Raw genomic sequence first — 25,125 nt, forward strand, 5'->3', positions numbered from 1 at the left:
GACCTTCTCTCCATCATAAAGTCAGAAATGGGGCTGTTTGCTGAAGATTGTGCAATGTTCAGCATTATTTGCATCTCCTCAGATACTGAAGCCATCCATGTTCAAATGCAACAAGATCTGGATAGTAACCGGCCTTGAACTGAAAAGTGGCAAGTTACATTCAGGCAACACACATGCCAGGCTATAGCTTTCACCAGTAAGAGACAATCTAATCATTGTCCCTTGGCATTCAATGGTGTTACCATAACTGAATCCCCCACTATCACCATTCTGGGGGTGTTATCATTGACCAGAAACTCAATTGGACACTACACATAAATACAATGGCTACAAGGGCAGGTCAGAGGCTAAATATACAGTGGCAAGTAACTCACTACCTGACTCCCCAAAGCCTGTCCATCATCTACAAGGCACAAGTCATGTGCGTGATGGAATACTCTCCACTTGCCTGGATGAGTGCAGCTCCAGCAACATTCGAGAAGCTTGACATCATTCAGGGCAAAGCAGCCGCTTATTTGGCACCACAGCCTCAAACATCCAGTGCCTCTGACACCAATGTTTGGTAACAGCAGTGTGTGTTATCTAGAAGATGCACTACAGAAATTCACCCAAAGATCCTCTCTGTTACTGGGTCAAAATTCTCGAATTCCCTCAGCTCCTCACTGCATTACAGCCTTAGATCAAACATGGGCAAAAGAGCTGAGTGGAATTCCCTCACTAATGGCATTGTTGGTCAACCCACAGCAGGTGCACTGCAGCAGTTCAAGATGTCACCTCAGCACCACCTTCTCAAGGGCAACTGGGGATGGGCAATAAATGCTGGCCAGTTAGTGATGCCCACATCCCATAAATAAATAAAAAGCTCTGAGGAAAGGTTACTCAACATTAACTCTGAATTCTTTCCACAGATGCTGCTGGACCTGCTGAGCTTTTCCAGCAATTTCTATTTTTGTTTCTGAATACCTTTTGATGTTCAGTTCCCAGCCTTGGTTACTTCACAGATATGTCTCTGTACTCAGAATCATATCCCTTACAGTTACTAGCGCTGTTAGTTCTTCTATCATATTATAAATATTCTGTGCATTCAGATATAGAACCTTTTGGACTTGTCTTTTGACATTTCATACAGACTTATTATACTGTTCCCCTTTTTGCTGCTAGTCCTTGTTTACTCTGCCTTCCACTTTCACTTTCTACTTTCTTATCTTTCATTTCCATTTTTGTTTCCTGACTAGTGAATGCCCTGTGGGCCTGGTCCTCCTGCAGTGCAACCCGTCAGCTTTTGTATGTATCTCGGTCACAATGTGTCAAGAATCTAAATTCCTGCATCTTCCCTGCAGCTGCATATTCACCCAGTCTGTTCTCTTTTTGACCTTACTGCTAGTAATCCAGAAATTGCTACCTTTTGAGGGCATGCTGTTGAATTTATTTCCTAACAGCTCCACGCCCGCAAGAAAGCCTGCAGGACCTTAGCCCTTTTTCATAACCTAGATCTTGCCACCATGACTTCTGACTGTCCTCCCTTCTCTTCAGAATGCCCAGCAACCATTTACTGACATCTTTGATCCCAGCATAAGGGAGGAAACCTGACATCCAGGTGTTATATCTACAGCTGCAGAAACTTCTGTCTGTTTCCCTTGCAATAGAACCTCCTGTCACCTTTGCTGTCCCACTCTGGATACCATAATTTTTGGCTCTTGCTGTGCTCTGCTGAAGATTTTTTTAATCTGTGTTTTTTTTAACCTGAGGTTTGAGCCTCAGCCTTGTCAATGCCCCACTTGGCCATTGCTCCAGATCCAAAAAGCAGGTTTACAGTAACTGGAGTCCGTTCCTGCGCACATGGAGGTGTGCTAGACTTCTTGTGTCATGCAAGAGGAGCATTCCAACATGGGAAGTCAGTTTTCCATGACTTAACTCTTAAATTGCTCTTTCTTTGCATTTGCTACCTTTAGTTTAAAGAATATTGAAGAGAAACCAGGGACTTTAACTTTTTCCATATGCTTTGAATACACTTGATCTCAACTAAAGACCAATTTCTATTTTAAAGATTGAACAGTTTTACTTATCACAGTTGACACTTGTCCCATACTGACTCCTATTTGATGAATTTATGTTTCCTCTGTGATGTCACTCTTAAACTCTCACCTTTCTTGCACCTATTCAACTCCTTGATACTGAAGAAAGAGGAAAACAGGGAAAAACGCACCCCCCCCTCCCTTTTCACGAAACTTGCAATCTCCACCAATGTGTTCTGTGACAGAGCATTTGATCCACCTTATTTAATGACCATGACTGCCTGACAAGCAGTTACAAAAATTAGTTAAGCTGATTTCTTAAGTAGCTGACCGCATCTCCTCCTCCTTGATTAGTCCTGCCCCAAAATCTCTAAGTATTTAGATTTAAAAATTAGCTTTAATTCAAATGTTAAATTGCAGGCAAGCTGTCATGGATTTTATACAAGATTAACTCTTAAAGCTTTTACCTCTCTTTTTACCAATTCTCAGTGTATCCTTTAAAACAGGTATTTGAAGCTTCTTCGTACCACCTTCAATGTCTAGCAGGTTGCTGAGATGCTGATTATTTTGTTCTGTTATAATGGTCTAGCATTCCCGTTATTGATATACAGTGATGTTAAGGGGAGGTGATGCCTAGTGGGATTATTACTGGACTGTTAATCCAGAGACTCTGGTAATGTTCTGGGGACTCTGGTTCAAATCCTGCCATGGCTAATGGTGGAATTTGAATTCATTAAGAACCTGGAGTTGAAAGTCTAGTGATGATCATTAAACTATTGTTGATTTTTGGCAAAACCCATCTGGTTCACTAATGTTCCCCTTTAAGAAACCGCCACCCTTACATGGTCTGGCCTACATGTAAATCTTAATTTCTCTCTGGTTGATTAGAGGTGGACAAGAAATGTTGGCCTAACCAGTGACACCCTCATCTCATGAATGAATTACAAAAAAATTGGTTTGCAAGAACTGAAAAATGTTTCAAAAATAATTAAGGCTCGAAATTGTATGATAAAGAATTTAGGACAAATACAGCCATTTTATTTTACCACCTTGAAAATTTCCTAAAGCTTATGACAAAACTTTCAATTTCCACTTGTGTGATCCTGCTGTGTACTATCTTGTCACACTTGGCAATAATGATAATTGTACTTTCAAATTAGTAAGGACTTAAGACATTTCTAAAAGGTATGACAAGATACTCTATGCACTGTCTTTGTTAAACACAGCTCAATTTTGGAAGAAACCATCTATAATTGTCAACAGTTCAGATGGATATAATATGACAATTCCATACATTCTTTATTCTACTTGATTCTTTGACTACCTGATAATATTTAGTGTGACCGTGTAAAATGTTCTTGTATGCAATCAAACTACTGAAAATCTGATGGCAAAATAATGAAGGGCATTTTTATAACAATTTCCGTGTTTTGAATTTCAGAACCACTCATGAGTTTCTTTTTGGAGCATTGGCTGAACTAGTAGACAATGCCAGGTAAGATTTTTTTTTTGTTTAAATCTGTAGGTGTTATTCCTTTCAAATTTATTACCACCTTTGAAAAGATCACAAGTAAGATTTGTGCAGGTCTTTTGTAATTGTCCTTTCCATTCTTATTGTATGAATTTAATATCATTGAGCTAGCTTGGATTCTTTATTTCATTTAGTGCTTATCCAAATGAGAAACATCAGTGAATGAAACACATAGGACTGAAGAAGTTCAAGTCTGACAGTTTCTTTGTAGGGTGAAACGGTGTTAATGTTTTGAATCCTCTATGAATTCTTTGGGACTCAAATAAATTAATACACTTTGTTCACTTGTGTGCTTATTAAGATTGAATTTTCCCTGACCATTTTTCTTGGTATACAGCATTAACATCAATTTAACACCGCAGTACAATGCTTCACCAGTGCTGTTGTCATGACGGTTTTATGAATGAGGTAAAAACAATAACTGCAGATGGTGGAAACCAAATTCTGGATTAGTGGTGCTGGAAGAGCACAGCAGTTCAGGCAGCATCCAATTATTCCTGATGAAGGGCTTTTGCCCGAAACGTCGATTTCGCTGCTCGTTGGATGCTGTCTGAACTGCTGTGCTCTTCCAGAATCACTAATCCAGTTTTGTGAATGAACCAATTTAATATCTGCCTGATCCAGTAGTCAAATAAATATTGAAAGTTTTTAAATACTGACTCCTACATAAGGGTTTTTGGAAAACTTTCAGCGGTCTGCGAGGCAATGTAGATGTGGTCTATAGCTATAATAACATTCCATCAGTTGTTCTTCAACGGATGCAGCTGAAGGGGTTTCTTGTCAAACCTTGAAGTTTGCCTGACAGACTTGCACAATGAAATACTAGTAAACAATCGGTGGGATTGAGGCAGCTCTGGAAATCGATCAAGCATGACCTTGAACTGACTGAAAATGCTGAGAGAGGAGATAAGAGGCACTGGAAATGAAATTTCCTAAGGCTAGACTGGTAAACGATAGAAAAGAGCAATCCTGTTGGTCTTGTCCATGGGTCTGGAATAATGATCAAGGCAAATTTGAGTAAGCAGTTGAAACTGTGGTCCCAGTTACTGGTGATGTCCTAATATCAGACATACTGCATTTTTTGGCAGTATGTCAGTGATGTTCCAGCATAGATGGTGAAAACTTCTTTTAGCAACTGGACTGTCAAGCAGCTGGTGGAGGTTAACTTCTTAAACTCCTATCTGTAATCATCACATCTAACTTCTGGAAGAGCAGGGCTGCGTTGTGAAATATTCAACAGTCTGAACTTGCCATTGTTATCTTTCAGCTGAAAGTAAAATTTAAAATTCACTCTTGTTAAACAATTTCATGTCCTTTACTAGGGATCAGCTGAACTTTAGATTCAGAAATATAAATGTCCAAACAATTGATACAACTGAATTTTTTGGGTCCAAGCTGGACCAGAAGGTTTTTACTGCGCCGTTCACCCATTGTGTTCGTATCGGCTTACGGCCTGTCTCTGGACTTTCGCCAAGATCTGCCTTGCCGGGACGGATCAGGGGCTGTCCCTTGTAGTCTATGAGGCCAGGGCCTGTGTGTGCTGCCCGGTCCGAAGCTGGGCTCTGCCTATCGCAGATTTCTCGGGGGTTTTTTCCACCCGCTTCCGTGGCGCAGAAACGGCCACCGACGCCACTTCCGATGCCCGCGCTACGGGCCGTCACCGGGACCGGAAGTGTCGCGTGAAGCTCGAACGTGGTGTCCACACTAGGCCCTAGCAGTGGAGGGATACAGGATAGCCAGAAGGGACCTGAAGAAAGGGATTAGGAGAGCTAAGAGAGGGCATGAAAAATCCCTGGCGGATAGGATCAAGGATAACCCCAAGGCATTCTATGCGTATGTGAGAAACCTGAGAATGACAAGAACGAGGGTAGGTCCGATCAAGGACAGTGGTGGGAGACTGTGTATTGAGTCGGAAGAGATAGGAGAGGTCTTGAACAAGTACTTCTCTTCAGTATTTACGAACGAGAGGGACCGTATTGTTGAAGAGGAGAGTGTGAAACGGACTGATAAGCTAGAAGAGATATCTGTTAGGAAGGAAGATGTGTTGGACATTTTGAACAACTTGAGGATAGACAAGTCCCCCGGGCCTGACGGGATATATCCTAGGATTATGTGGGAAGCAAGACAGGAAATTGCAGAACCGTTGGCAATGATCTTCTCGTCTTCACTGGCAACGGGGGTGGTACCAGGGGACTGGAGAGTAGCGAATGTTGTGCCCCTGTTCAAAAAAGGGAATAGGGATAACCCCGGGAATTACAGGCCAGTTAGTCTTACTTCTGTGGTAGGCAAAGTAATGGAAAGGGTACTGAGGGATAGGATTTACGAGTATCTGGAACGGCACTGCTTGATTAGGGACAGCCAGCACGGATTTGTGAAGGGTAGGTCTTGCCTTACAAGTCTTATTGAATTCTTCGAGGAGGTGACCAAGCATGTGGATGAGGGTAGAGCAGTGGATGTAGTGTACATGGATTTTAGTAAGGCATTTGATAAGGTTCCCCATGGTAGGCTTATGCGGAAAGTCAGGAGGCATGGGATAGAGGGAAATTTGGCCAATTGGATAGAAAACTGGCTAACCGGTCGAAGTCAGAGAGTGGTAGTAGATGGTAAATATTCAGCATGGAGTCCAGTTACAAGTGGAGTTCCGCAGGGATCAGTTCTGGGTCCTCTGCTGTTTGTAATTTTTATTAATGACTTAGATGAGGGAGTCGAAGGGTTGGTCAGTAAATTTGCAGATGATACAAAGATAGCTGGAGTTGTGGACAGTGAGGAGGGCTGTTGTCGGCTGCAGAGGGACTTAGATATGATGCAGAGCTGGGCTGAGGAGTGGCAGATGGAGTTCAACCCTGCCAAGTGTGAAGTTGTCCATTTTGGAAGAACAAATAAGAATGCGGAATACAGGGTTAATGGTAGGGTTCTTGGTCAGGTGGAGGAACAGAGGGATCTTGGGGTCTATGTACATAGATCTTTGAAGGTTGCCACTCGGGTGGATAGAGTTTGTAAGAAGGCCTATGGAGTATTATCGTTCATTAGCAGAGGGATTGAATTCAAGAGTCGTGAGGTGATGTTGCAGCTGTACAGGACTTTGGTTAGGCCACATTTGGAGTACTGTGTGCAGTTCTGGTCGCCTCACTTTAGGAAAGATGTGGAAGCTTTGGAGAGGGTGCAGAGAAGATTTACCAGGATGTTGCCTGGAATGGAGAGTAGGTCGTACGAGGATAGGTTGAGAGTTCTCGGCCTTTTCTCGTTGGAACGGCGAAGGATGAGGGGTGACTTGATAGAGGTTTATAAGATGATCAGAGGAATAGATAGAGTAGACAGTCAGAAACTTTTTCCCCGGGTACAACAGAGTGTTACAAGGGGACATAAATTTAAGGTGAAGGGTGGAAGGTATAGGGGAGATGTCAGGGGTGGGTTCTTCACCCAGAGAGTGGTGGGGGCATGGAATGCGCTGCCCGTGGGAGTGGTAGAGTCAGATTCATTGGCGACCTTTAAGCGGCATTTAGATAGGTACATGGATGGGTGCTTAATCTAGGATAGAAGTTCGGCACAACATCGTGGGCCGAAGGGCCTGTTCTGTGCTGTATTGTTCTATGTTCTATGTTCTATGAATTTTAAGTTTTGGCTAAGTTTGGTGGAATCATCCTTGTTGCAAAGTTGAGCAAGTGTTCTTGACATTTTTTGGTATACTCACTGCCTTAATTGATGTTTGACCTCTTGTGGTGAGTATCATGTCTATTTTCTGCCCATCCTACCACATGCTATTTCTGGAATCACTTGCCATTCATTGAATATCGTCCCTTGCTCCAGTGAGGTCTTTAAGAAGCAAATTGTGAAACTGGGTAGCTGCTGTCAGTCTGGTACTAACATTTGTCTCCGTCGTGGCAGACAGGAAGAAAGTTGGGTGCTGGAGGTCATGTTAAATGGGTTGGTGCACAGGTGGTATGTACTTTTATTTCCTCCCTGGACTAGTATGGAGACCATGATATTAGAACATGCCACCCAAGTTAGAGGTTGTCACCCAGGTTAAAGTGCTCTCAGCCATCTGGGGAATGCACAGCACTGTAGGAAGCAGGTCAATGTCCTTCTCCACTCTGCCAGGTCAAGTGCCACTATCTTTGTTGCAATACCTCTCACAATGTGTATCTCTCCTACTGTACCCATGAGCTGGGTGTGTGTCTGAGAGTAAACAGTTTCCTTGCAGCAGCATTGCAATGATAGTTGGCTGTACTGTATCAAAGTGCAAAAGTGTTTGAAGTGGTTTAGAAATGTCCCACGCGTATTCTTAGAGTCTGGCACATGGGATTATGTTTAGCGTGGACTGGTTGAACCAAAGGGTCTGTTTCCACACTGTATGTCTCTATGACTCCATGTCAAATGTCACTGTCTGTGGATCGAGGGTGCCCTAAGAAATGGATGCTGTGAGTCCACAATGGAAGTCATTTTGAGCAAACAGAGAGTTGAACGCTCCAAGAATCTGCTCTGGTTTCCACATTCCTGAGGGCTTACACCCAAAACATCAACTCTCCTGCTCCTCTGATGCTGCCTGACCTGCTGTGCTTTTTCCAGTGCCCCACTTTTTTAGATTCTCCAGCATCTGCAGTCTTCTCTTTCTCTGTATTATATCTGCAGCCAGTTTATGTGGCTTGTTTGGTTAGATCAAAACCAGTAGCGAGTTGGGCTGTTAACAAGGTATTTGACAAGCAATACAGACCATTTGTTGGAATCTTGCTGCTACCGATAGAGAACCTTGTCATAGTACTTGAGAAAAGCTTCCAAAATGTGTGAAGCGCTCTTATGGCGCAGTGGCAATATTCCTCCTTTTTGCAAAAGAAGGTTCATGTCCTATCTTCTTTGGTGTCATAACATGATGAAACAGGTTGGTCAAAATAACTATACATTATAGTGAGCCTGAAGCCATATGAGTGTGAAAACACCTGACCTCAGAAGCTAAGCAGATTCAGTCCTCGTTAGTATTTGGTGGGGCTTTTCTGGTACATTGTTAGTGTCTCTGTGCCTGAAACAGAAGGCCCAGGAAAAGTCCTGTGTGCTTCTAACACATTGAACAGGTTTGCATAAAAAGTATCTTCTAGATGACCTTGAATCTTGTGATTTAGCCTTGCTGAACATCTCTCCCAATTCTACTAGACAGCTTGTCACAGCCCACAGTAATCAGCATTTGGTAAGATTCTGCCCATGGTAGATCATATGGAGTGGCATTCTATATTGACTAATTCATTACAAAAGGGGCCTTTTTAACCAAATAGGTTTGAGAGAAACTGTTATGCGGCCTCTTTCAAAGGAACTGGGAGTCTTCCCTTCTGGTTATTTATATGTTTGCTGTTTATGGAAATTTTGCTTGCAGAAATTAGCTGTTGTTTGCCTGCATGATGATTACGGTTCAGTGTCATTGATGATGCATAACAGAGCCATTCCTATGTACTAAAGTGCTATGCAATTGCAGAAGATCCTTACCTCTAATGCGTTTTTCCCCCATTATTTTGATTAAGTAAAAACCTGTCCACCCGGGCCTTGCATATTCTTAACGACCTAGCCTTTACAGCCCTCTGTGGTACAGAATTCCACAGATTCAATACCTTCAGAAGAAATTTCTCTTATCTGACTCTGAGATCATGCGTTCTGATTCTAGATTTTCCCACAAGGGGAAACAACTACTCAGCACTTAACCTGTCAAACCTCTTAAGAATCTTATATGTTTCCATATGGTTGCTTTTTACTATTCTAAACACCGGTGAGTACAGGGTCAACCTACTTGACCTCCCCTCAAGAAAATCCCTCCAAAGCCAGGATCAACCTTGTGAACCTTCTTTGGACTACCTCCACAGGCAAAATATCTTTCCTTAGATAATGGGAACAAACTGTTCATTCTTTTTTAGTGTCCTAACTAGTGTCTTAAATAATTTGAGCAAAACTCCTGTATTTTTGTTCTCCATTTCCTTTGAAATAAAGACTGATGTTCCATTTGTTTCCTTTAATACTTATTTAACACGAATACTAGCTTTTTGTAATTTATGCATAGTGGGCCCCAAATCTCTCTGTGATGCAGCTTTTTGTATTCATTCTCCATTTATCTAATACTGAACTTTCTTATTTTTGCCCAAGTACATAACAACAGATTTTCCCACATTGTTCCATCTGCCAATATTTTGCCCACTCCCACTTGTGATCTGTTTATATTCCTTTAGAGACTCTCATCCTCAACAGTTTTTAATATATATATACTGAATAAGTCAGAGCACAGCAGCACAATGAGATGTCTGAATTTCTATTTTAGTCACTGCCCAGGATATTGTCAGTTTCAGTAATGGCATGATACAGTGCTTCTTTACCCCCAGCAGTTTCAGCTGAAACATGCCTAATGGTGTGCCAAAATTTATGTTGTAGATTTGAAAGAGATATATTTTTTATCCTTTATCTCAAGTGATATAACAATTATTATCATCAATACCTGGCAAATGAAATTGATAGGAAATGATTGTTAACCCTTTTTTAAATTTCACATTTTGTATTATGTCCTTTTAAGTAAGACATGCTGTATGGTGCAATGGGATGTATCATCAAATAACATGTGGCCTCAAGCAACATAAGGAGACATCAAGGCAGGAATAAAATGGGTGAAGACTTCAGTTTTAACTGGTGTCTGAAGAGAAAAGAGATGTTTAAGGAGAAAGTTCCAGTGGTAAGGCCCTGTCGTGAAGCTGTGATTAAAACTGGCTATGTTCGAGGCCAGAATTGGAAGAATGGAAGTATGTCCATTGGGTTTTGGGACTAGAAGAGATAACATAAATAAGTAGGGCCTTAATGATCGTGGTGGGTTAGAATACAAGAATGAAAGTTTTAAAACCTGTTCTCTGGTTAATCAGGGCCAGTGTACATCATCAAGACATCCACGAAGGTAACCTGGTATAAGTTAGGATCTGAGCAACAGGGGTTTGGTTAAATATGATGCCATGTTTGCAAACAGTCTAGTTCAGCCTCAGCAGTTGCCAGGGTGAGAGATTGAGTGTAGCGATAAGGGATTAGTGTTTGTAATTTTAGGTAAGTGTGTTTTTGGTACTGTGGGACAGGCGGAAATCTTTTAGAATGATTCAACATGGGAGTTCTGGGAAAGATAAGTAAGCATTTGAGAGGCAACAACACATTCAAAGACTTTGAACAGGAAGGGATATGGAATAACAGTTTGTAATGATATTGTTACTTTTGAATAGAAAGTGATAGCAAGAAGTTCATAATTGGTTGCTGAGAAATACACAAGAGCATCCTATAATTTTTTGTGTGTGGGAGAAAGAATGTTGCTTTTTTCTACAACAGCACTGTTGATTATATGGAAAATATGCCTGCCTGAAGTTAGTTTCCTGATATTTTGCTGTAACCTTCCAAACCCCTCATACTGCTGCTGTCTATTTCATTATTTAAGGCCTAAAGCACTCGTGAAGGCTTTTACTCACTTTCTTCTTGTATATTCTGCAGCACTTTGATCTTTAATTTGCTGGTTTTTGCTGTGGATGAGCAATCTTAAGACCTCTGAACTGATTTTTGCCTCAGCTTATGGCAGAGTAATTTATTAATACAAAGTCTATTGATTGCTTAAAGTAAACAGTCTATAACTTTTCCTTTCACCAAGGAATGTATTTTAAACAGTTTCACACTGTGTATCTTGTTGAATCTTCCTGCATTAGGTTTAATTCTTTTCTGGAATGTATAAAACCATCAATATCTGAATTGTCTTATATATGGTTTTACTACATATTGAGTCTGAGGACCCTTGATTAAAGAAATGTGATTAAATGTAAGCAAGGATTCTTTGGTTCAATTGATGAAAAGGAGCTGAATGAATCTGACACATGTTCTGATATTAAATAAGTGTGAGAGTAGGAATGTAAAATCAACTCGTATATTTGGATTGCAGAATGGAAATCAGCCAAAGTTTGTCCTTCTGATAAGCACTCCGAGAGTGGAAGACAATATCAGACATGAATGTGATGCCATATCACTGGCTGGGCCAGCATTTATTGCCCATACCTAGTTGCACCTCGAGAAGGTGTGGGTGTTAGTGAGTTTTCAGAAGATTTTTAGCTCAGGTTGAGGTGTTGGTGTGCTGCCTTCTTCAAACACTGCAGTCTATGTGCTGTAGGTTGGACCCCCTCCGCCCAACCACCAATGCTCTTAGGAATGGCTATAGCCTCCGTATGTTAATAAGGAGGACTTTACAGGGTCATCTAGGATTGTTCCTGCAAAAAAAAGTGGAACATAGAAGAGTGCAGCACAGGAACAGGGTCCACAATCCACCATAATGCAATTCTAAACCAATCCCATTTGCTTGCACCTGGTCTGTCTCCCTCTATTCCTGCATGTTCATGTGTCTTTCTATATACCTCTTAAATGTTGCCATTGTATCTGTTTCTACCAGCTCCCTGGCAGTGCTTTCCAGACATCATCTACACTCTGCACAAAAACAAATTGCCTCGCACAGCTCCTTTTAAATATTCCCCCTTTTACTAACCATGTCCCCAGTATTTGACATTTCCACTCTGAGAAAGAGAGTCCTGACTGTCCACCTATCCATTGCCTCTCATAATTTTATATACTTCTATCAGGTTGCCCCTCAATCTCTGATGCTATTGCAAAAACAATCCAAGTTTGTCTAATTGCTCCAACCCAGGCAGTATCCTGGTGAACCTCTTTTGCTCCCTCTCCATAACCTCTGCATGCTCCAATTTTGGCCATACAGGATGCTCCAATTTTGGCCATACTAAAGATTTATACAGTTGCAACATGACTTGCCAACTTCTATACTCCATACCCTGACTGGTGGCAAATATGCCGTATGCAGCCTTTACCACCTTATCCACTTGTGTTGTCACTTTCAGAATGCTTTGGACTTGCACTCTCTATAGCAATGCTCAAAAGAGTTCTGCCAGTTACAATGTATTTTTCTCTTGCATTTGACATCCCAAAATGCATCACCTCACACTTGTTCTGATTAAACTCCAATCCTCTGCCCAACCTGCCAACTAACGTTGAGGCTATCTCATTGAATGTTTTAAAGGCAAAGGTAGATTTTTGAACAGTAAAGGAATTAAGAGTTATGAGGAGCCGGTGGTTAAGTGGAGCTGAGTCCACAAAAACATCAGCCATGATCATACTTGATGGGCCAGATGGCCTATTCCAGCTCCTATTTCTTATATATCCTCCTGTATCCTTTGACAGCCTTCCACATTATACATTACTCCTCCAAATTTCATGTCAGCTGCAAACTTACTAATCAGACCACCTATGTTTTCATCCTTGCGGAAAACCTCTGGTCAAGGGCCTCCAGACGGAAAAATCGAACTTGGCAACTAAGTTAACAACTGTGATTTATGCTTCTGGGCCAGCCTATCATTGAAGCCCCTTATCAAATGTTTGAGTAATGTCCATGTAGACAGCATCTAATGCTGGACCCTCATGAGCCATTTTGGTTACTTAAAAAAACCTCAATCAAATTTGTGAGACAAGACCGCCTCCAAGACATGACATAATTCTCCTTAATCCTACTTGCCAAGAATATTTCATGGCTCCTTTTAGCCCTCCTAACTACTTGTTTAAGTTCATTCCTGTTCTTTTTATATTCCTCAAGGGTATTGTTTGATTTCAGTTTCCAAAACCTTACTTATGCATTCTTTTCTTTTTGATTAATCTTTCAATATCTCTTTATCATCCTCGGTTCCTGAATTTTGTCATCCTTAATTTTCATGGTTAGAGGGACATGCTAGTCCTGAACTCTGATGAACTGGCCTTTAAAAGACTCCCATATATGAGATGTGGATTTACCCTTAATCAGCCGCCCCAATCTAATTTCTCTAATTCCTGCCTTGACTAGATGGGCCACTAGGTTGAGAAGTGGCAGATGGCGTTTAATTCAGATAAATGTGAGGTGCTGCATTTTGGGAAAGCAAATCTTAGGACTTATACACGGAATGGTAAGGTCCTAGGGAGTGTTGCTGATCAAAGAGACCTTAACGTGCAGGTTCATAGCTTCTTGAAAGTGGAGTCGCAGATAGACAGGATAGAGAAGAAGGCATTTGGTATGCTTTCCTTTATTGGTCAGAGTATTGAGTACAGGAGTTGGGAGATCATGTTGCGGCTGTCCAGGACATTGGTGAGGCCACTGTTGGAATATTGCATGCAATTCTGGTCTCCTTCCTATCAGAAAGATGTTGTGAAACTTGAAAGGGTTCAGAAAAGATTTACAAGGATGTTGCCAAGGTTGAAGGATTTGAGCTATAGGGAGAGGCTGAACAGGCTGGGGCTATTTTCCCTGGAGCGTCAGAGGTTGAGGATTGACCTTTTATAGAGGTTTGTAAAATTATGAGGGGCATGGATAGGATAAATAGACAAAGTCTTTTCCTGGGGTGGGGGAGTCCAGAACTAAAGGGAATACGTTTAGGGTGAGAGGGGAAAGATATAAGATAGACCTAAGCGGCAACGTTTCCACACAGGGTGGTATGGATATGGAATGAGCTATCAGAGGAAGTGGTAGAGGCTGGTACAGTTGCGACATTTAAGAGGCATTAGGATGGGTATATGAATAGGAAGGGTTTGGAGGGATATGGGCCGGGTGCTGGCAGGTGGGACTAGATTGGGTTGGGATATCTGGTCGGCATGGACAGGTTGGACCGAAGGGTCTGTTTCCATGCTGTACATCTCTATGACTCTATAATTAGCCTTGGCCTCCAATTCAGCACTTTAACTTAAGGACCAGTCTTGTTCTTATCCATAACTAACAGAAAATGTATAGAATTATGATCACCTTTCCAAAAATGCTTCCCAACTGAAACTTTGATCACCTGGCCAGGCTCATTTCCCCATGTCTAGTGTGGCCCCTTTCCGAGTTGGACTGTCTAAATAATATTTCAAGAAACCTTCTTGGATGCACCTAAAACAAAAATTGTGCCCGATCTTAAGTCCCACACAATATTGGGGAAGCTGAAATCACCCACAACAATAACCCTGCTATTTTAATATTGTTCCTCAAGTGGCCACCAGGAAGACAGTTGACTAGATACAAGTGAGGCTTGGAGGATGGAGATAAGTTTAATAGCATAGACTAGATTAATGGATTGAAAACCGCATGAATAATAGACTATGGCTAGTGGTACCTCACTACTTGGAATCTATGTTAATAGGGATATGGGCCAAATGCTGGTAAATGGAACTAGATTAATTTAGACTATCTGGTCAGCATGAGCACTTTGGACTGAAGTTGCTGCATATTTCAAAGACTCTGTAATTTGGGGAATGTGATGTTATTTATTTTGAGGGAAGAATAAAAAGATCACTATTTTTAAAGTTGTGAGGTTCTTAGCCTTCTACAAGAACACCGTTAAAATGCAGGTACAGAAAGTAACTAGGCAGGCAAGCAGGCAGTATGTCAAACTTTATTGCTGAAAAGTTTGATTATGCGAATAAAAAAGTCTTGCTAGAGTCTCCCTTTGCTGAGATTATACTCTGAACGATATGTACAGTTTTGGTTTTCTTATGTAAAGAATTGGTAGCTATAGCAGAAGTTCACTGGATTGATTCGAGATCAGAGAGTTCTCTGATAGTATGTGCAGAAATGAGTCTTACGCTTTTTGGAGTTTGAGGAATGAGATTTGATCCCATCAATATGTAGGGTTGAAGGGTAGACACTGAAATTGTTTCCCTAGAAACTTGAATTAGGGGATATGGTTTTCAAATAAAAGATGAGTTATTTAAAACTGAGATTACAAGGAATTTCAGTACTCTCAAACGTGCACCTTTGGAATCTTCTCTCCCAGGCGACTTAACCTTTAATTATTGTGGATGTACAAAACTGAGAGGTTAGTTTTTGAATTCTTAAATGTTCAAAGTACTGAAGGTCTGAGTGAAAAACTGAACTTGAATGTCAGTTATAATCTTACTGATTTGTAAAAGAAGCTTGAGAAGTCATTTGCCTATTTCTGTTAGGTCTTAAATGCTCATTAAATCTCATTCAAATCTTGTTTTGAGGCGTAATGCCAACTTGACTCCAGTGCCTGCTTTGCCTTCCAGTTGTGGTTGAAGATGTATTTCAGCGCTAACCTCAAGTTGTAAGTTTGCTCGCTGAGCTGGTGGATTTGTTCTCTGACATTTCGTCACTACACTCGGTAACAGCATCAGTAAGCCTCTGGTGAAGCATTGGTGTTCTGTCCCACTTGCTATTTATCTGTCTCTGTTTGTTATGGTAGGTGATATCATTTCCTGTTCTGTTTCTGAGGGGTTGGTAAACGGGGTCCAAATCTATATGTTTGTTAATGGAGTTCTGGTTTGAATGCCAGGCCTCCAGGAATTCCTGTGCGTATCTTTGTTTAGCATGTCCCACGATATTATTCCAGTTGAACTGGTGTCCCTCTTTGTCTGTGGCATTCAAACCAGATCTCCATTAACAAACATTTGATTTGGATCCCATTTACCAACCTCAGAAACAACTGGAAGTGATATCCCCTACCACAACAAACCGAGACACACACATACCAAGCGAGACAGAACATCAATGCTTCACTGGAGGCCTACTGATGATATCGAGCATGGTGACGAAACGTCTGAGAACAAATTCATTAGCTCAGCGAGCAAACTTACAATCTGATGCTTAACCTAATCTATAAATCTTCTCCAAAATCTCAAAGCACTAACCTGTCAGAAATTAAATAAAATTGCATGTTTAAGGAATTAAGCGTCTTAATGCATTTAATTTTTCTTCCTGTTCCAGTGCCAGTAGTAAAAATCACAATTATAAATTAAACATTTTGAAAATAGTGGAAGCACAACCCTATTAGTATATAAAAAGAGAATTAAACAGGTTCAAAGTTGGGATAAAGATAAGATATAGGAACAGAAGTATATCACTCTGCCCACCCCTATCTGCTTTCCGTAAAGACTGTTCCCTCCATGACTCCCTCGTCAGGTGCACACACCCCCACCAACCCACCCTCACCTCCCAGCACCTTCCACTGCCACCACAGGAATTGCAAAACCTGCGCCCTGACCCCCCCCCCCCCCCCGTCCAAGGCCCCAAAGGAGCTTTCCACATCCAAAGTTTCACACCACTTCCACACGTTATTTACTGTATTTATTGCTGCTGATGCAGTCTCCTCTACATTGGGGAGACCAGACGCTTACTTGCAGAGTGCTTCAGAGAATATCTCCAGGGCACCTGCACCAACCAACCCCACCGCCCCATGGCTGAACACTTCAACACCCCCTCCCACGCTGCCAAGGACATGCAGGCCCTGGATCGCATCCATCGCCACTCCCAAACCATTTGGCGCCTGGAGGAAGAACGCCTCATCTTATGTCTCTGGACTCTCCAACCCCATGGCATCAATGCGGATTTCACCAGTTTCCTCATTTCCCCTCCCCCGCCTTATCCCAAATCCAACCTTCCAACTCAGCACTGCCCTCATGACTTGCCTTACCTGTCCACCTTCCTACCTCTCCTCACCCTAGGCTCCTAGCCTCATTCCTGATGAAGGACTTTTGCCCAAAATGTTGATTTTCCTGCTCCTCCGGTGTTGCCTGACCTGCTGTGCTTTTCCAGCACCACACTCTTGACTCTAATCTCCTACACGTTCGCCTACACTGCCCATCGTGTCCGCTCTATCATTCAGTGAGATCATGGTGGACCTGATAATCCTAAACTCTACTTTCCTACCTTTTAACTCCATAGCACTTGATTCCATTGCTGATTAAAAGTCTGTTTATCTCATTTTTCTTGAAGTGTTGATCAGCCTTCTGTGTTTTTTCTCAATTATCTACTCTTTCAGGTTGGCCATTATTGAAAATGTTGAGAGAAATTAATATATCTTCTAAATTCCAGGAAATACAGGCCCAAATAAAAATTGCTGTGAGATCTCTAGAGTGGATAATGCAATACTTGACACCAGTTGCATAATAGAAAGTCTGTCTCCACCTCAAAGCTTCTTTTTATCCACAGTTTGCTAACAGTAATGCAGTAGTGTGATTGAAAGGATATGCAACTTTGGAATCTTGAAAGATTTTAATCTTTGGTGTGTTGGCCATTATGTCCTGAACTTAATTCTTCCATTAATTATTTATTTCTCTGTTAAATTTTATAGGGATGCAGCTGCTACAAGAGTGGATATTTATACTGGTAAGTTACGGAGATGCTATCACTTTGTTTTCTCTAAATTGATCAAATGAAAGAAGTGAAAATCCTGAAATTAGGAGTTGACTGTTGAAACGCAAGTCTTCTGTGTTATTTCCCAAATCTCAAGTTCAGATTTTTGTCATGCTGAGCTGAGGTACACAGAGACTGGGAGTTTCTAAGAGGAAAGAAAAATTATCTTGCAGCTGTCCCTTGGCTGCTTTCCAACATCTGAGAACAGGTTGTTGAAAACTGGCAAACATATGAAAGCAGGTCTACTGCCTACGCAGTCAAGCAAGAAATTTCATGTTGATTCTGCTTTGAGAAGCAGATGCATGATGGCTCTCAAAAGCACACTGTGTACACACCAGTTTCATGTCTTGTCATTATCTAGGTCTTGGTTGCATAAAATCTGCACTTGAATGGATGAATATCACACCACAAAGCAATTATATATCCATGTACACAATAAGTTCTATAAATAGAAGCGCAAGTTAATGTTATCCAAGAACTGAATTATTCAGATCTTAACATTTACATGAAGTCTGATGGCACAATTCAGATGAGCACTTTCTGCGGTCAGTATGAGTAAGGATGAGACACTTAACTTATTTAATGTCTCTAGAGCAATTTTGTTATGCTCTCTGTACATAATCCAATCGTATTGAGTAAGGCCATAAGCTGTATGAGCAGAGGTGAGCCTTTCAGTCAACTGAGTCAGCTCCATCACTCAGTGAGCTTAAGGCTTTTGCCTTTTGGTTGCAACTCTTGATTCCCTTATCGACTTTTTAAAAAAAACTCTCACCCATTAATATGACTAAGCTTCAACAGTCCTCTGCGATAGAGAATTCAGCAGATTTGCCACACTCTTCGAGAAGAAATCTCTCTTTATCTGTTTTAAATGTGTGATCACTTATTCTAAGATTATGCCCTCTGGACCTAGACTCTTCCACTTGGAGAAAGTACATCTCTACATCTACCCTACCTGGTTCCTCTAAATAAGGCTGCCTTTTGTTCTTCTATATTCCAAGAAAAACTCAACTTTGGACAGTCCTCCCATACCTGATATCAGCCAAGTGTACCTTTTCTGTACTGCCTCCAATGCCAATATAGCTTTGCTTAGGTTAGGGGACTGAAACTGTTCAGGTATTTCAGGATGACACTTATGCCATGCGAGTGCCAGACAATGACCAGAAGAGAACCTAACAATCTCCCCAAGACTTTGAATGTGATTGCGATCACTGAATCTCCATCCATCAACTAATTGAGGATTGTCATTGATCTGAAACTTAACTGGACCAGTCATACAAATACTGTGGCCACAGTAGGATGGGAATTTTGTAGCAAGTAACTCCTCAAAGTTTGCCCACCATCTCCAAGGATCAATCAGGAAATTACTGGAATATTCTTCACTTGCCTGAATAAAGTGCAGCAGCAATGATATTCGAAGCCGCTTACTATTCTGGTCCAAGTCCACCTGAATGGCACTCAGTTTACCATCTTCAGCATTCATTTCTGTTATCAGTGGCACATGTTGGCAACAATGTTTATCCATCTACAAGATGCATTGCAACATCAAAGCTCCTTTTGACTACACCTTCCAAACTTGTAATCTCTACCAGAGGGATACAGGGCAGAAGGCACATGAGAAAACAACTACTTGTAAGTTCCCCTCCAAGTTGCACAGTATCCTTACTCACAACTATTTTGTCATTCCTTCATGGCTGGCTCAAAAAAAAGGAATTCCTTCCTAACAAAACCATGAATGCAATAGTTAGACCAAAGCAATTCACTGTTGCCTTCTGCATAGCAGTTGACTTTGTTTGTGATGCTGGCAACTCATTAACACATTTTTAAAGTCTGAAAAGTGGTCGTCATGTTCAAAACTTTTAATCTTCATTCTAATAGAGACTTGTGACGTTTGCTGTCAAATTACTGTGCTTACCAATTCCATCATCTCATTTAGTCCTCACATACTGACCCCAGCAAGCCTTTCCCTTACCCCATGCCTTTCTCTTTTAGTCTATCTCATTTCATAAAGATTTCTGTTTTGTTCCATGATGATTTTATTTAAAGAAGGGACATTCTCCATTATTTTCTGGTGGTTGAAGTCCACGATACAAATCGCCTGTAACTTGCCATTGATCACACTAAATTGACAGCACTGTTCAGCAATTCTGGGCATGTCATTCTGGTGCTTTTTAAGGTGAAGCCCCAAATCATATTGTTCCTGTTACAAGCTTCATGTTGACACTTGGATTGAAATATCTCTGTATATTTTATGTCCCCAGCTAAAGTTCAATGTCTGTTTTTCAGTGCGAAATGTAGATTTGCGAGGAATGTTCATGCTGTGTTTTCTGGACGATGGAGCTGGGATGGATTGCAGTAAGTAAACATCATCCTGATGCGATACATGAATTATAGATTCAGATCATAAGTATGATTCAAACAAAGATAAAATAAGAAATGGGGACTTTTTTTGCAAAACAACTTGATAAGGGTGTTAAACCACATTGTATCAGGCATATATGTTTGCACTTCTGCTGAGGGCCAGGTTCTGGAGCTCCAATTTACTGCCAAAATGAAGGAAGGTGGAGAATTGTTGCCAAGAAAACAGGAAATTGGAAGACAGTTTCTGGTTGCCTATATATCATTGCTTAAATGCTTGTGATCTATCGTTCAAACTAATTCTGTGTTTTCCTTATCCCAGGTCATAATTTTAAAAAAATTCTTATTCTTAACAACTTGTAGTGTCTGATAGAATTGAGTATGGGATCATTTTTGGTATGGTTCTGTACAGTAGGAATTTTCAAAATTGCAGTCTGCCAACTCTGTTTTTATTTGCACAATGCAACAATATAAATTGTTTCCATTATAGTTGCATTAATCACAATGAAGATAGGAACATTTCGTGAGCAATTGAGTAGGCTTTCTAGAATTGATCTTTGAATGCTGGGGAAGTCAATAAAGTTCAGAAAATGTAAGGATTTCTTGCAGTATTTTTGCACCAATAAAAAAATTAGAATGTATATGATTAAAGAATTATTTTACTCTTATGTAGTAATTAACAAAATTATTCTCTGCTGTTGTTATTTTAGATATTTAATTTGCTGCTAGAGGTTGATAAAATGATATAGCTGTGGGAATCACTGTAGAACTTTGGTCAGGTTATCACATCTTTTCTGTTACTTTGAGTAGTGTGCCAGATATATCTATTACCCTGCATGTGAAATACTCTGCGATGTTGCTCAAAAAAGTATTTACAATTTCACCATCATTGTCATCATGGCTGCTTTGTTCAGTTCACTTAAGGTTTATGAAGTGATATTGTTCCCAATTTATGCTTCAAATTACTGTAGCCTTAATCGACTTTAGGCTTTGTGCTCAATCTGTCATCTAAGATTGGAACATACTGAGCTCCCAAAATTCATAAGTAAAACTGAACAAAATATTTTCCGTAATTACAATAGTTTAACATTGTGACATTGTTTGGCCTCCTGACTGGATGCGAGAACACTTTGGGCAAATTACATTTTTAGCAAATTGCTTATCGCAATTTGGCTTAACCATTGCATCTTGAGTTTGAAAAACTGTATCATCGGTGTTTAAAATGCAAGTTTTGGTTCAGCAGAAATTTTTTAAAAAATTCATCTTGCCATGAGTGTGAGAACGATGGTGACTGGCAAAAATCTTGTGCTGTTGGAATCTGTCATATTTGTTGCTTCACCTTTATTGTATGGGCTCTTCCTAAATTGATTAAATTTTCTTCCTGACAGATGAAGCTGCCAGTGTTATCCAGTTTGGGAAGTCTGCCAAAAGGACTCCAGAATCCACACAAATTGGACAATATGGAAATGGACTCAAGTCGTATGTTTTCAATTTTCATTGAATTCATGTTCTTCTTTATAATATTATCTACCTCTTAGTGAATCAATCACTAGATTATTGACATAATGAATAATAACTTCAATATTAATGGTAGGGATTTTTATTCTCATTGTTTTTTTCACAATTTGAACATGTTAACAGAGGGGCAGTTAAAAGTTTCAAAGCAAAATTTCTCGTAACAGTCCTGCTTATTTGAAGGTTTTGATCCTTTTCCTTGGAAACTTTTTAGTCAAACACATGGAACTTGCCAAGCTTCAACAAAACTACCACTGTACAGAAAGGCAAAGGCAAAATGCTTCCATTGTGACAGCACCTTTTTAATGTCGACAGCATTCCAAGTTTTTTTATTAGTAGGTGTAGTGGAGTTAGAAGCAGGTTTTAGTATTTAATATGAATGGGGTAGTTCAGGTGTTTATCCATGTAATGAGAAATTGGGATGAGTGATTAAAAACTTGGCTAAAGGGAAAAAGGTGGATATAATTAGGGAGTTCCAAAGAGCAGATCAAAGTAGTTTAAAACCTATTTTGTGCAGAAGGAGTGGGATTCAGAACCAAAGGGTATGGAAGTGAACAAAACTGAAGGAAATTGCAACAAAGCTTGCTCACTTGAAATCTCTATTGCTTTCAAGGGCAAGAATAAAATGTTGTGAGAGCATTGTCATCTCTAAATGCCAAACTTTATTCATTGACAGAATGTAGCCATTGCTGGCTAGGCCAACATCTGTTGCTTTTGAAACAGAGATGAGCTGTCATCTTAACCTTTTGCAGCCTGAGGCATAAGAATAGTGCTATTAGGAAGGAGTTCCGAGGTATTTTGATCCAGCAACAGTAAATGAGAAATGATAGGTTTCCTAGTCATGAAAGTTTATGCCTAGGAGGAAAGCTTGCAAAGTGGTGGCGTTCCTATGTATTTTCTGCCCTTGTCCTAATCTGCTTGGAAGGTTGGTAAGTTGTTGCAGTACAGCTTGTAGATGGTGCACACTGGTGCCACTGCATGTCATTGATTGAAGTTGTTGGAAGAGGTTTCAGATCAGCAGGCTTCTTTGTTTTAGATGATGTTAAATGTCTTGAGCTGTATTCATACAGGCAAGCAGTGAGTATTCCATCACACCCTTGCAGAGTTTGTGCCTTATAATTAATGGGCAAACCGTGAGGAGTCAGGAGATGGGATAGGTGCTGCAAACTTTCCTGTCTCTGACTTACTTTTGCAACCATAGTATTTAACCACAGTATGTGGTTGGTTCAATTAAGTTTCTGGTCATTGGTATTCCCCAGGATGTTCATAGTAAGGGATTGTTGCCTATAGGAGACTACCCTGAGGAAGTCTTGCAATGATATCCTGTGACTAAGAGCATTGATCTCCAAAAAGGCAATATTGTTTTTTTCCCTAGGTATGATTCCAACCAGTAGAGATTTTTACCCAATTCCCATTAACTCGACTTCTGCTAGAACTCCCTGATACCTCACAAGGTAGCCCTTGCTTCCTTATTGACTTAAGCTCTTTGGACCATGAATATGTGACAACACTATGGATTTAAGAGGTGTATTTTGACCTGTTTTTAATGAAGAGAGGTTGAAACAGATGGCAGGCAGTCTGTTCTAAACCAATAAAATAAACAGCTTGAGAGGCCTTGAGGGTTTGCTTTTGAAAGTTGGAACAATAGAAGCAGCGTGAATGGGTGAAGTCAGGCTCCCATGGAAATAGGGTTTTAGTTTTAGCTTTTAGTAGTTGCTGGAGTTGGAAGTTGGCTGTGGGAGCTGTTATGTCTCCCTGTTGTGGCAAAATGCTTGTGTTCTCTCAAGTTCTTCAGTAGAGTTAAAGTTTGACTAATTCTTCTTTCTTTTGTTTGTATTTAACTGAAGCATAAGAATAAATTGTGTTCAAAGTTTGGGAGAAGATTTGTAGCTCGGGTGCTCGTTGTTGTGGTTCTGTTCGCCGAGCTGGGAATTTGTCTTGCAAACGTTTCGTCCCCTGTCTAGGTGACATCCTCAGTGGTTGGGAGCCTCCTGTGAAGCGCTTCTGTGCTGTTTCCTCCGGCATTTATAGTGGCCTGTCTCTGCCGCTTCCGGTTGTCAGTTCCAGCTGTCCGCTGTAGTGGCCGGTATATTGGGTCCAGGTCGATGTGTTTGTTGATTGAATCTGTGGATGAGTGCCATGCCTCTAGGAATTCCCTGGCTGTTCTCTGTTTGGCTAGCCCTATATTGGTAGCGTTGTCCCAGTCGAATTCATGTTGCTTGTCATCTGTGTGTGTGGCTACTAAGGATAGCTGGTCATGTTGTTTCGTGGCTAGTTGGTGTTCATGGATATGGATCGTTAGCTGTCTTCCTGTTTGTTCTATGTAATGTTTTGTGCAGTCCTTCAATGCGATTTTGTACACTACTGGTATCCTTACATCTGCTATTGAAAAAAGATCAGCCTTAGAAATGGTCTTGTAGCCGAAGCATAGCCTTTAGGGAAATGAAGAATATGCTTCTTTGGCTTCGGCCGATGAGAATGCACATGAGCCCAGATAGAGGAGGAGGAGGAGGATTTGGTGTGTTAAATCTTGGGTGTGAGAAGTTTCCACCAGCACCTTTTACAGATGTAAATTTGTAATAGTGACAGATCATAAGCCTCTGCTCGGGCTACTCGGAAAGGACAAAGCCGTGCCATCCGTAGCTTCAGGTTGAATTCAGCATTGGGCTCTTACTCAAAGTGCATACAATTACAAGGTGTTTCAACATCTGGGAGGCCAAGTAGCAAATGCCAATGCATTGAGCCACCTCCTGCTGGTAGTTATGGCACCAGTGATGCTGCAAATGGAAGAGTTTGGACACACTTCCAGTCACCACTGACAGTCTCAAGACTGCGGATGTAAAAATATCCAATCCTGACAAAACTAAAACAGCTGGTGGCAATGGGGAAACAAAAGAGCCTTCACAGCCAAAATTGAAATTTATTGACCCAGCTAAGATGTTGATGAGAAGTTATGTCTGGTGGCCACACTAGATGAGGCATATCCACGTTGCTGGGGCAGTATTCGGAGTACCAACAAGGACAAAAGTTACAGTTAGCCGTTCATTTGTGGGAATGGCCAGGTAAAGCCTAGACTCAGTTACAAATCAACTATGCTAGCACTTTCATGGGCTCAATGTTCTTCGTCTTTGTGGATGCCCACTCAAAGTGTTGGATGTGCATAGAGTTCATCCATCAAACGCAGGGATGGTGATTGAAAAACTGCGAGCACCTGTGGAAGTGTTGATCCACAGATAATGGGCCATTGTTTATCAGCAAACAATTCGAATATATCCTAAAGTTGAATGGCATCCGGCATATAAGGGCAGCTCCGTACCATCCATTGTCTAATGGTGGCTGAAAGAGCCATCCAAACTTTGAAAGAAGGCTTAAGGAAACAGCCTACAGCTTCATTCAATAGCAAACTGTCCCAGTTCCTATTTGATTTTCAGACTACCCCTCTTGCAATTACAGGGATAGCTTCAGCACAGTTGCTAATGGGGACAAGACTGCACCAGGTTAAATTTGATTCT

At 40.9% G+C, this 25,125-nt stretch overlaps 1 protein-coding gene across 1 annotated transcript in view; it reads left to right on the forward strand.

Moving 5' to 3' along the window:
* The window catches only part of morc2 (MORC family CW-type zinc finger 2), a 91,796-nt gene that overhangs the window by 14,822 nt on the left and 51,849 nt on the right, over positions 1-25,125 (forward strand). The window contains exons 2-5 of the mRNA XM_072587959.1: positions 3,457-3,510; positions 17,682-17,716; positions 20,027-20,095; positions 21,487-21,577. Of these exons, the coding sequence (XP_072444060.1) occupies positions 3,457-3,510; positions 17,682-17,716; positions 20,027-20,095; positions 21,487-21,577 (249 nt within the window). The remainder of the gene's footprint in view (positions 1-3,456; positions 3,511-17,681; positions 17,717-20,026; positions 20,096-21,486; positions 21,578-25,125) is intronic.

This window comes from Chiloscyllium punctatum, chromosome 17 (assembly GCF_047496795.1).
Source record: "Chiloscyllium punctatum isolate Juve2018m chromosome 17, sChiPun1.3, whole genome shotgun sequence".
Taxonomy (NCBI): Eukaryota; Metazoa; Chordata; class Chondrichthyes; order Orectolobiformes; family Hemiscylliidae; genus Chiloscyllium; species Chiloscyllium punctatum.